The 12,769-nt window shown below is 36.0% G+C and overlaps 1 protein-coding gene across 1 annotated transcript in view; it reads right to left on the bottom strand.

The window, feature by feature from the left end:
* Window positions 1-4,799: 4,799 nt before the first annotated feature.
* The window catches only part of LOC142336089 (mothers against decapentaplegic homolog 1-like), a 536,849-nt gene continuing 528,879 nt past the window's right edge, over window positions 4,800-12,769 (bottom strand). Inside the window, exon 5 of the mRNA XM_075384613.1 lies at window positions 4,800-6,679. Coding sequence (XP_075240728.1) covers window positions 5,924-6,679 — 756 coding nt within the window. The 3' untranslated portion in view covers window positions 4,800-5,923. The remainder of the gene's footprint in view (window positions 6,680-12,769) is intronic.

Consider the following 12,769-nt stretch of genomic DNA (forward strand, 5'->3'; position numbering starts at 1 on the left):
GTAAATGTCCAAAGGGTAATTTTGTTGCTAACTCATAGCTTTCTTTTAAAAAACTTGTGTTGTTTAACTGTTTGCCAATATAGGTAATCTGCTGTATGTCTCTAGGTGATTTGAACAAAATGATGTGGGTTGTGTTCAGATCAATTGTTCTTGACCATTTACTCTGTTGGAATAAGTTATGCTTAACGTAAATGACGCTAATATTTCTATGACGTCCAGCAGTTGCGAGTTTCGAAAATTCTTTGTCATTGAAAATTTCCTCACAAGAATCGTCAAAAACAAGCAGACAGTTTTCCAGCTGTGAAATGAAATCAAATCCAGAAAACTTTGTGAAAAAAATATTCAAGTTACGCTCTATAGAGCTGAACTTTGGTTGCTCATGTTGATATAAGTAGTAAATGGATTTAAATTTTGGGTAAAAGGTGTTTCTCAGTAACATTTGGAATATGAGCTCAGTTTTACCACAGCAAGATGGCCCACAAACAGCCATGAATAGTCTATCGCTTGTTGAAATTATCTTGTTCATAGCTTTGGATTAGGAAGCGCGTAGCCAACTGTGCATGAAAGCAATGAAAACCAAAATGTTGACTCTTCACAATCAAGATGGAAAAACACAAGTTTAATCAAGGACACACCAATAAGAAACAGTATTATTACGCAAGGAGTCTGAAGTTTTTGGATCCAAGTCGATGAGTAAATGTCCAAAGGGTAATTTTGTTGCTAACTCATAGCTTTCTTTTAAAAAACTTGTGTTGTTTAACTGTTTGCCAATATAGGTAATCTGCTGTATGTCTCTAGGTGATTTGAACAAAATGATGTGGGTTGTGTTCAGATCAATTGTTCTTGACCATTTACTCTGTTGGAATAAGTTATGCTTAACGTAAATGACGCAAATATTTCTATGACGTCCAGCAGTTGCGAGTTTCGAAAATTCTTTGTCATTAAAAATTTCCTCACAAGAATCGTCAAAAACAAGCAGACAGTTTTCCAGCTGTGAAATGAAATCAAATCCAGAAAACTTTGTGAAAAAAATATTCAAGTTACGCTCTATAGAGCTGAACTTTGGTTGCTCATGTTGATATAAGTAGTAAATGGATTTAAATTTTGGGTAAAAGGTGTTTCTCAGTAACATTTGGAATATGAGCTCAGTTTTACCACAGCAAGATGGCCCACAAACAGCCATGAATAGCCTATCGCTTGTTGAAATTATCTTGTTCATAGCTTTGGATTAGAAAGCGCGTAGCCAACTGTGCATGAAAGCAATGAAAACCAAAATGTTGACTCTTCACAATCAAGATGGAAAAACACAAGTTTAATCAAGGACACACCAATAAGAAACAGTATTATTACGATTTGAGTAAAATACACTACTTCTGATCGTGGTAGTCTAGAGTTACAAAATTTCCATGAGCGTCTCTCTTGATTTTCTTCATTGAAAACTAAATCATTCAAACCTATTCCAGCAGGCGAATCTATCTGGTCTTCTTTATCGCTCATTTTAAAAGACGTTTTGATCAAAAATGAATTAAAACATCAGTTTTTTTGGGTCAGCTCATTATTTTGTTAGTAACTCTCTCAACCATAAAAAATTCATATGTAGTATATCTAGAGTCTTTGTCCTCTTTCTTGTAAGTCACTTTGTAGTTCGATTGCATGCCATAATCCTTTGCATAGTAGACAATTGACTCCACGTTTCCTTTGTTGACAACCTGCTTGATTTCATCAGGGAGACTTTCGTCGTCCAGGGTCACTTGAACCGGTGCTGGCGACTTGTGAATAGGTAAAGGGGTTAGTTTCAGTCTTTTCATTTTCTCTTGTAAAGACATGGTACATTTGAAAATATTCAAGCAGTGAGAGATATTTTTTCAGCGTCTCAACCTCAGCTCCGTTGCAAAGAATTTGTTGTTTCCTCAGAATAGATTGCCCTCGTGATTCTGTTTTTTCCTCTCTGACCAAAGATAGAGTCATTTGATTATCATTCGTTACGCAACTGCATACTGTCAAACTTGGAGATAAATTCACTGAAGGAGCTACCTTCTCCACTCGACGGCTCATTGGTGGGCAGTGTTAGCCAATAGAAATAAAATAGTGCTTTTCTTTTAGCACAATGTTTTTTCTTTTGTTTCTCAGGTAAGTTGAAAGCGTGTAAAGTACAAGAAAAATGTTTAATCGGACGAGAAATTTCGTCAACTTTGGGGCATAAAAGAGTGTCCAAATCTACCACTTCCTTCTGTAATAGGGTTTGCAGTGATTCCGATTTCTCTTTTCCTTTTGCATAAAACTTTCCGGATGGAAAACGAAGTTTATTTGCGATAAAGATTTGGGATAGAAACCAGTAAGGATAACTCCCAGTGCTCCAAGATAAACCGTGTAAGAACCTACTAACCCACTGATGAGATTTCCTCTCACTAGCGGAAAGTGAATTGTATGGCAGTGGCGGTAGAAATAAGGTTGTATCTGAATAATTGTTTGAGCAAATCGACAACTCTTTAATTATAAAACCGGTCTTTTTGTGACGAAAACCTTCAAAATCTAAGACAACAACTTCAGAATTCAACATTCCAGCAAATTAAACAAATTCCTTTTAAACGTTTTCACGAAAAGGCAAAACGTTAGACCAGTCATGTGACCAATATAAGCGTTTGTGATTGGACAAGGTAAAACGTAGGAATATCCAGGGCCTTTCTGACTATGCTCTGCAATAAACCCTGAAGCGTCATGAAGTATTGCATGTAATCCAAGGAATTTATAAGACTTCAGGTAAGTGTCTAACGAGGAGTTGTCTATACCAATAAGACCACCATATGGTCTCAGCTTGAGAACTATTTCTAAGTTAATGTCTGGGTCCAAATAAAGACTTGCTGCCAAAAAGTATACAAATCGTTCACTATAATCCGGATAGTCAACTTTTATTTGTTTGTAAATTTCATGAATGTTTTTCAAATCTATGGTCGCAATGCTTGTCATGCTGATTCTCAAACAGAGAAATAAATAAACTAACAAAAGTTGCTTTTATGTATCAAAATAATCAAGTCAACAAAAAAATTTTTTTCTTGTTTTCAAGAAATTTTTTCTATCTTTTATAATAGAGACCTTATCTGAGAATATTTTCAAGTCAACAACAAATCAGTTTTGAATGCTCTTTCATAGAGCAAAATCCATTTCAGACCATTTTAGGACTTCAAAAAAGTTTGGAATTTTTTTCTCAAAAAATTGAAATTTTTCTGTTTCGACCCCCATACTGCATAGGTGAAAAAAGTGAAGTCAACAAAAAACCATTTTTGAGTGCTCTTTCATAGTGCAAAATCCATTTCAGACCATTTTAGGACTTTGAAAATCTTTGAACAATTTTCGAAAAAAATTTTGAAATTTTTCGAAAATTTTAGGCTTCTGGTGTCTTATATTGGATTTTTTATGTTTTCACCAAAAAGATTTAGTGAAAGTCTAACACTCAGCTCAGACCTAACCCTATATAGACCAAACAAAACTTGACAAGTTTAAACAATTCCAACTCTCCAAAATGGAATAAAAGTTCAACTTACAAAATGAATACCCTTCATGCGCGCGGTGGAAGAATTATTTCAAAACTTCCCATATATGAATACCCACATGAAACTTTCCCAAAAAATACAAGTATGGTAATCCGCCTTTTCACTAGAACAAAAAACTTTGACGCAAAATTCCGTTTTTCAAAGGTAGAAAGTCTTGTATGGGGGGTGGGGTCGGACCCCCCCCCCCCCCCCCCCTCTACAGTCATATGGCGGATTACCATACTACTGGCATAGCTATAGCATTTTTGCAAATTTACTTTTTCTGTGACAAAAGTGTAACTATGTTGACCCTTGATGGCCAACTCTCTCATCAAGCAGGAGAATGACTATGTTCAATAAGCAACTGAGGAGACGTATCAGCGAATTTGTTTTCAAATTTCACTTGTAGGTGGGTTGGAGCTCTATCAAGTTTGAAACATAAACAGACTAATTTCAGAACTGCTCTTGTACGACAGGCGAGGCAATTTAATTCAGGGGCTGTGGCATATATAATATTTTCTTTAAGGGTGCAAAAAAAGTTTACCATGCGGGCATTTGAACCATTGTCCTCCCGCTCTGTGACGAGAAGCACTGCCCTTCGGCTATCAGGCCCCTCTTCTTGCTAAGCTGCAGTCGATTTTATTTTAGCTTAACTTCGGAGTGAGAGCAATAGATATCACTCAAAAATAACGAAAGCGTGAAAAAGGCATTTGATAAATCAAAGAATTTTCTAGAAAACCGCAAAATGGTCAAGCAAAAAATTTGCATAAAAAGAGCAATTAACAAGTATATAAACAACTTCATTCATAAAGTTCAAATCTGCTCGAAAAGTGTTACAAAAGGGGTTACATACCAGCGCGCTGCCATTGCACTCAGGCGCGGAACAAACATTTTGCTATAACTTCAATCTTAAATTGATTTCAATACATCGCATTTTGGACTCTAATGCTTGCGAACTCAAAAAGAATAGCTGATCTCGAGAATTAGGTCAAGATTGGTGACCAGAATTCTACACCATTCAAGAAAGTTACAGGAAAAAGAAGGTTTATACACAGAAGTTGGACACTTTCCGTTATCTAGGTGGTCGCTTTAATTTTCCAGTAGTTTCTTGAAAAACTTAGACAAAATTTTGAGAAATTATTTGACCTCTACGGTGCCTTAGCAAAATAGATAGTAACAAATTTTGACGGCACGCCATAAATTTTACCTGCGGAGTACTCGACTTCGCCATCAAAAATAATTTAATAAGTTTTTTAAGGGAGAAAAATGTTGCTTGATCAAATTAAATTAGTATGCCAAATAAATTCATACAATAGGTGCACATTAAGCAAAAACAAAACAACTAAATCATGTATCCGTTGCAGCTACTCAGTTGTTATCATTTTAATACTCAAGGAGAAATTGTGTCATAGTGTTACATGTGTTGGGTGATCAGTAGTAGTTCACATCATAGCAGATCGGTCAGACCAATCAGATCAAAGCAAGAGAGAAAAAGAGAGCATTGAGTTTAGTAGTTTCACGCACTATTTGTTAACGGTATCATACTCGCACATTATGTACTTATCAGCTATCAGAGTCAATTTCAGAGTATAAGATCACTAGCGACTAAAGAACTCGTTATGTACATACAACATATTGTATAAAAATAAAACAATTCAATTCCTAACTGTAAAAACCAGCATCAAATATTCTATTTAGAACAATCATTAGAGAAATAGATAGATAACTTGTGTTTCGCATGTAAATGGAAAGAAATAGACAATGACAGAAGACATATGAGAAATTTCTGCAGATGAGAATAATTCGAACAATCACCAGCACAACATCCTGAGTTTCAAACTCAGCTGTGACTTTATTTAACTCTTTACTTAAGTATAACTTACCACATACAACAGCAGCAGCAGGGCCCATTCAATGAGCGGATGGCCTTTTTTATATCTATTGTACTATTCAATCAATCAAAATACTTCACTTTATATACTATACACTAACAGAAGCGACCGGTCAAGTTAATTATTTCACATTCAAGTTTGGAGCCAGCTCTCATAACACCATTCCCTCGTGTCATTTATCCCATTTAGTATAACCCCCTGATGACATTCCTTCACCATATTTATATATTCTGTTGGATTCTAGGCCAGCCCAGAGAACAGTTCCTCTTTGATCTTCACATGCTATTCACAAGAATCGCATGACCCTGTATATAGTTCACAAGAAATGTAATCATCCCGGGTTTCCGTTTAATTAATGAGCAGGGCAGAAAGGGAACTGAAAATCACGCTCTCACTCATTTTGAGTAGTACCACTTGATCATCAAAACAACAGAAAATGATGTTTGAAGCCAGCCCCGTAATAGCAACTCTACTTGCGTTAGTAGTCAGTTTAGTTTTTCGTCAAGACAGCATCATAATCTCAAGGTCATCTTCGACCACAATTCCATTGTACTGATTGCCTCTTCTCAGCATCCGCACGTTTGCAGCAGTGACGGACATAGTGGTCTCTTCAGTAGAAGCAACACCTGCAGAAGAGGTCGAAGCACTAGTTGGGGTTTCATTACTTGCAGCAACTGTAGACACCTGAATTGCACGGTCGGCATCAGCCGGAGTGGCCACTAAAGAGGTACGGCGCAACATATCACCACCCCCGCCTCTACCGACATCGTCTCCACTACCGTCGAACACTCTCCCGCCAACAGTACCACCACCACCACCACCTTTCACAGATAGCACCTCTCTTGGGCAGTAATCTCGAACAATATCTCCACGGCCACCAGGTGTTGCAGCAGTCATGAGCAGCTTCGTCTCAAATGCCTCGGCAACTGCTAGCTTAGAGAGATCGTAGTGGTGTCTGTTGGAGATTGCGACAGCTGCTACTGATCCAACAGATAATGGCGGCGCTGCTGTTGCGGCCATGTTGGTGCCTCCCTTAGTGGGTGTTCCAGCGGCATTAGGTGGGGTTGGAACCTGAACGGGGCTGTTTTTGCCACCGCTTCCTGAGCTCAGAGAGGAGAGGGGTGGGTGGAGGTACCTGAGAACTTTGTCCAGCATATGCAGAGGTCCGTTTAGGGTGATGTCTACCCAGCAAGGGCATTGGGTGATCTTGGCTCTCCGATAAGTCTCACCCCAGCCCTTCACAAAGCTAATTCTAACCTAAAACAATTTAACGCCAATTTCTGAGTTCCTTATTTCTGCCATCTGAGTTCCTTTTGAATAAAGTTACGAAATTCGCTTGTACTACATTTCAGATGACAATGGCTGCAGATTAAACTTCATAATGATAATACAGATTGATCGCTATCAAAACTAACAAATATGCTTGACATATACTTGCTAACTGTCCCTTGTAAAAACACAGTAAAAATTTCACCTGTTTTAAGATCTAGCAAAATAAAGGAATGAATATAAATTACCCCATGAAGCCAGAAAATAAACCAATATTTTCATAAGAGACAAACGACCATGTTCTGCTCAATCGGAAAGATTTAAGTTATAGGATTTAATAAACTTATTACTCGATTCAGCTGAAACAATGCGTGTATTAAATCTCAGGCACATCAAAGCAGCAACGAGAGGCCTGTAAAATGAACAAAATGGCTGAATTAAGTTTGTGACGGATGAATTGTCGAGTGGACGTCTAATTGACTTTGCTAAGAAAAACAATGCGTGCCTAAATGTGTGAAGGGATCCTGAAACAAGGCCCAAAGAAGTCCAGAAACGACAAGTAGGAGACTGATGACACTTACTTCCCGAACAAAATAGAAAAAAAACATACCCGGCAGATTGCCGGAAAATAGCCGCCGTTGATTCCCATAACTCTATTGGGATTGAAAGAAAAGAAAATATCAACAAAATTGAATTTTGTATAAAAACATTTTTAAGTGCGGTTTATTTTGATGTCATTTCGTAATTGAACAAACTCCAGTCTCTCAGTGAGAGGCTACAGGGTCTAGTATCAATACCAATAAGCATTATACTTATGAGAACAAAGTTCAAGTACCGAGCATCTCAAAATGGGCTTTATGGGTTTATCGCGTTTCTATTTCTGACTTTAATTTTTTAATACTGACTCTCTTCATTTTGAATTGCTTTGCTGAGCAGCTGCTGTTTAAAAGGATTTTGAGCAAAATGACAGACGAGTGAAACTAGCCTAGAGAAGTCAAAAAGATTTCACGAAAAATGTCGAAAAAGCGGCAAAATGGGTAAAGCGAAAAAAGTTCGACGAACTAAAAAAAACAGGAGCGCTATAATAGCCGGCTGAGAAGATGAGGGCGGCTATTAATAAAAACATAACCGACTAACGTCGGGCGAAATGCTCTCAAACGACCGGCGAGCGGTTGGCTTCGTCAGTAGCTAGCCACAGTTTAGTGAGACTAGCTTTATATTAAATGAAGGGGCGTAAGGTGAACGCAGCGGGGGTGCACAAATGGATTGCGGGGACTGATGTGGGGGCGGTGTTTGGGTTGGGGTATGGGATCAATTTCTAAGAACCGCCCTTCACACCATAAGTATAAGTCTCCAAAACAGTTTCTGTTAATCACATACTTGAAGACTAGTGGGCTGAACGGCTATAAGAGAACTTAACGCAAACTGGGCGCTAACTCTTTATCTCGTTTTTAAAGACGGAAGTCAAATGGGTCAGACAAAAAATCGGCCAAGCGAAAAATTGCAAAAAAAGACAAACAGGATTAAAATTGTATTAAAATAGGCTTTTGAGAGCAATTAACAAGTATAAATTTGCGTGTTTTTAGCGAGTGGTTGTTCGTTAGTAGCTAGAAACGAGAATGGGGTACACCGAGGTCTGATGGGGGGTATTAGTGGGGTGGGGGTAACAGCGCGAGGGGGGTGGGGTGGAGGCAATAGTGGGTGGGGGGGGGGGGGTCACCAGTGGACGGGTCTTCAACCTCTAAGAACCGCCTTTCACGCCATAAGTATAAGTCTCCAAAACAGTTTGTGCTGAAACAGAGTTGAAAGGCTCTAAGAGCATTTAATATCCGCTGGGCGCTACCCGTTTATCCCGTTTTTGAGGACGAAAAGTCAAAAGCATCAGACGAAAAATCGGTCAAGCGAAAAATCGCATAAAAAAAGACTGACAGGACTAATATAATTGCTACAAACTTCGTTTGCGAGCAATTAAAAATGTTACCGGCGTACAGTGGCCGACTGCATAGGGCTGCTATATTGAAATGATTTTTTAAATTATTCATTGATTCTTGCATTAACAAGTTCGAGATCCGATTCGTACATTTTTGTAAAATTCTTGATCGGTTTTTGATTGTTAGGCCTACATTAGGAAACTGTAAGAATTAGGCCTACATTAGGCCTACTTTTTAGAAGTAATTGCAAAACTATTGAATTAAATGTTCAACTACTGTTGAAAATACTACTGAATCGCAAAACTGAAAGCATTTAAACTGAAACGCATTTAGAAAGGGTAAACTCTTCAGCTTCCAAACCACCGTAAAGTTTAGAATTATTTAATGGATAACATACTTATCACCTCTTATAAGACAATCAATTACGTTTTGCGAAACGCTATCTTATATACTTGTTGTTCAGAACCCACTTAGTGGGCTGAGGAATTATATGCTCAAATGCCATTTTTTTGTTTAATTAATTTTGTCCGATCGATATTTGACGTAGAAAAACATGAGTGATATCATTAGACAGCCCACTGAGCATAGAATTGAAAAACAGTTTCTAGAACAGTTTTCGAAGAGTTATACAGGATTAAAGTGTTTGTGGGCATTTTAAAAAAAACTTAGTTCACTTTTTGCGTAATTTCCCAACAAATTCAAATATTTTCGTCCAATTATCATAATATTAGCGACAGATTTCGTGTTGCTAAAAACCGCAAGACCCTACAGCGAGCCTGTTATTAGTATCACTCTTATGTTGCCAATCAAAATTGTTTGGATTATATTGGGGAGCCATCATTTTTAAGTAAGATCTCCACATTTTTTTGTCTTTTTAGCGTCATAGAGAAATAAGAAAGAAGCAGCGATTATGGTAAAGATAGAACAGTAAGTGGAACAACAGAATGAGTCGTTCGGAAGCTTGAAAAATTTCAAAACTTTTAAAGCGGAGAAACTTTTTTTTAGCAAAAAGTCGGAGAAACTATTTCTTAATTGGGGCAACTTGACTGCCGTTTTCCACCTCTAAATACCTCTAAGCTGATGTATGTCCTCTAATGTTGTATAGATGTCATTATTTGAATCGATCAATGGACAGCAAATGATTTTCATAGCCCCTTGTATATCATAAATTCGTATCTCGCCTTGACATATTTTCGTAACTAGAGAATTTTTTAACTTTTATTCTAAAATGCTGTTTTGTTTGTTTTTGTTTTCTTGAAACTTATCTTGACTAAAAGAGGGCTTACTGGTGGTTTAAAAGAGACGAGTTAAAATATTGAATGTTTTCTTTGAGCAACTTTTTTGTTTTTAGGAATTTGATATTAGTAATGTAAAAATTCTGCTGTATTTTTGAAATCTTTTACTTTTCGAGGCCTGATAACTAAGGTTGAATAATGAGAGGACGATTGAGCTCTCTAAGGACACTTTTTATTTTGGATTTTTGGTTTTTATGGCTTGGATCCTGTTTTGAAAATAAGTGAATTTTGGAGATACAACTATTTCTTTTTCTTTTCTCATCAATAAAAGTCATTAATGGCAGGTACCAATGGGCTTTCTAACGAAACTTTATTGAATTTCAATAATGATTTTAGCCGATACGGCCACAATTAATAAAAAATCAAGTACTTTCAATTCGTTTGCCTTCAAAAAATATATTTTAAAAAAAATTTTGACAGCAAACATTTCCGACTTGAGAGTTTTGTCAAGTTTTTTGTTTCTGTTGTGTTGTCTCTTTCTCGATAACAAATAATGTATCAGATTTTAATCCAATCTTAGTGGCTTGGCGGTTTAATTTTCTAACCGGTTTAAATTTGATAAACCTGAGTCCAAGACTAATCGCAAAATGTTGAACAAGCTGGTGAAAGCTGTTGAATAAGCTGAGTAACTCACTTTACTTTTGAGAACTTGAAGTGATTTTTTGAATCTTCTCTTTATTTGTTGGTAATTTAATTGTCTTGTTGTCCTTCTCGTCACTTTGGTCCTAATTACAATTAAGAAACGATGTCGGAAGTTTTCAATTATTGAAAGCCATGAAGTGTAAAAAGCGTTTGAACTGCGTTTACGTGTTTTAAAACTGGGTTACATGTATTTAAATTTGAAGCCACAAATTTTCAGAAAAAAATGTGCTCAGCAAAATGCTTTGTTAATCTTTTCGTTATACTTTTCGAGCCGATTTTCGCAAAAATATAGCTGAAGCTGATCAATAGTGCTTATTTCTTCAATATGAAGCGATTTGTTTCGCAAAACTTCTTTTGTCCAGATTAATCTATTTCATTTTGCGTTTGGTGTGTGATGTATTTAGCTTAACACCAAAAAAATTTAACAATGAAACAGCACAAAGTTGGGTAATTAACATCTTCAATTTTGATAAACCGGAGTCAAAGATTTAACCGCAGAATGCTGAACAAGCTGTGAAAAAGTATACAGCAAAAAATTTAAAGCGAAAAAAAATTGTTCATCAAAAAAACTTTAGCAGGACAAGACCGGAATTATATTGCAAAGAATTGAATTAACTTAGGTTTTGATAAAGAACATTTTTCTAACATTATACAATGATATTCAACAAAGCTTACAATCAACAAAGCAAAATTAAAGAGAAAAACTTAAAAGATTTTGCTTCAAAAACAAAAATCTTATAAAACATTGAAATTGCAAGCCATCGAATGAGTACAAATTCAGCAATCTTGTTGAAATCATAACAGACAAGGCAAAAAGGGGCAGATATCAGAATCGCAGTTGAAATGTGTGAAAATTGCAGAATCGCTGAAAAAACACATTTACATACTTAAATCTTTCATCGCAACACAACATACAACATTGGAAGTAATAAAACAACCATTAAAAGTGCATTATTAAAGCAGGACAAAACAGCAAATGAAGCAAAGACTCAAAAATTCATAGTAACCTTTCCCAAAACAAATACCACTTAAGTCAATGAAAACGGTAGAAAAATTTGAAGTCAAAGAAATGACAACAACAACGTCTCACTAGACGGCCAATCAGAAATGTTTCGAGACTAAGCGACCAGACAAGAAAAGCAATAAAAACGGTCACCACTCATCAGTCCATATTATTGAAGTTAAAAAAAACTAACAAGATGAGCTCATGTTGTTTATTAGATTCACTTATTCATTCATAAATCAGAAGGGTGGAAAACATCGCTATTAGTTTTTGAAAAAATGTGTCAAAGTCATAGAAAGCATCAGCTGAGAGCAGAAACGGTAAGATCGATTATTGAAGCCTCAATAGCTACCAATGATTGATCTGATGATACGATAACAAAATCTGCAAAATTATCTTAATACTTAAAAAATTTGGTAAAAGTTTTTGAAAACAAATAGTGTCGAAATAACGAAAAACATAACTAGGAACCCAAACTATTATCTGCATTCATTTACTCCTCATTATCAAACGATGAGATCCATCATTATAAGGACTAAGTGATAACACGACAAAACTACAAAACTAGGCAAGACAACAAAAGGAACTAAAAAATAGGCAAGATTAAAAATTAGTGACATTTTGAAAACAGTTGTGACAAAGTAGTTAAAACCTTTAGATATCAATGGAAAATATCAATTAGCTTAATTAAAGAGCAAATCACAATCAGTCATGAACGACACTAAGAGACAGTACAACACAATCAAATAAACGGGTAATACAAAAAAAACACTGATCTTTTTTTTCTAAAGAAACTGTCTATCATATAGACCATTAACTACCCTTTGCTGAATTGAAAATACAACTGTACAGTATTAGAAAATGAATTTTAAAAGAATTAGTAAAAAAACTCCGGAGAAAAACATTAAAATATAAGTCGAATTGCTATACGAGATATTCGCCTTAAAAACCAAAATTCCTTCAAACAACAATTTCTCCTTCCAATTTAAGGTAAATTTCAAAACATTACGCTTCATCCTTATGCTCTACTTCAATGAAATTAAATTCACAACTCGAAGTAGAAAATTGACCACGATAACAGAGAAAATGAACTTTCTACTTAATTTCAAAAGTTGTTTTTGAAACAACTGCAAAATTAGCAATGGAAAATAATATGACGAAAACTGATAAATCACTTGATAAAATTTATAAACAAATTGAGACTCCG

This window comes from Convolutriloba macropyga, chromosome 3 (assembly GCF_964194025.1).
Source record: "Convolutriloba macropyga chromosome 3, txConMacr16.3, whole genome shotgun sequence".
Lineage (NCBI taxonomy): Eukaryota > Metazoa > Xenacoelomorpha > Acoela > Convolutidae > Convolutriloba > Convolutriloba macropyga.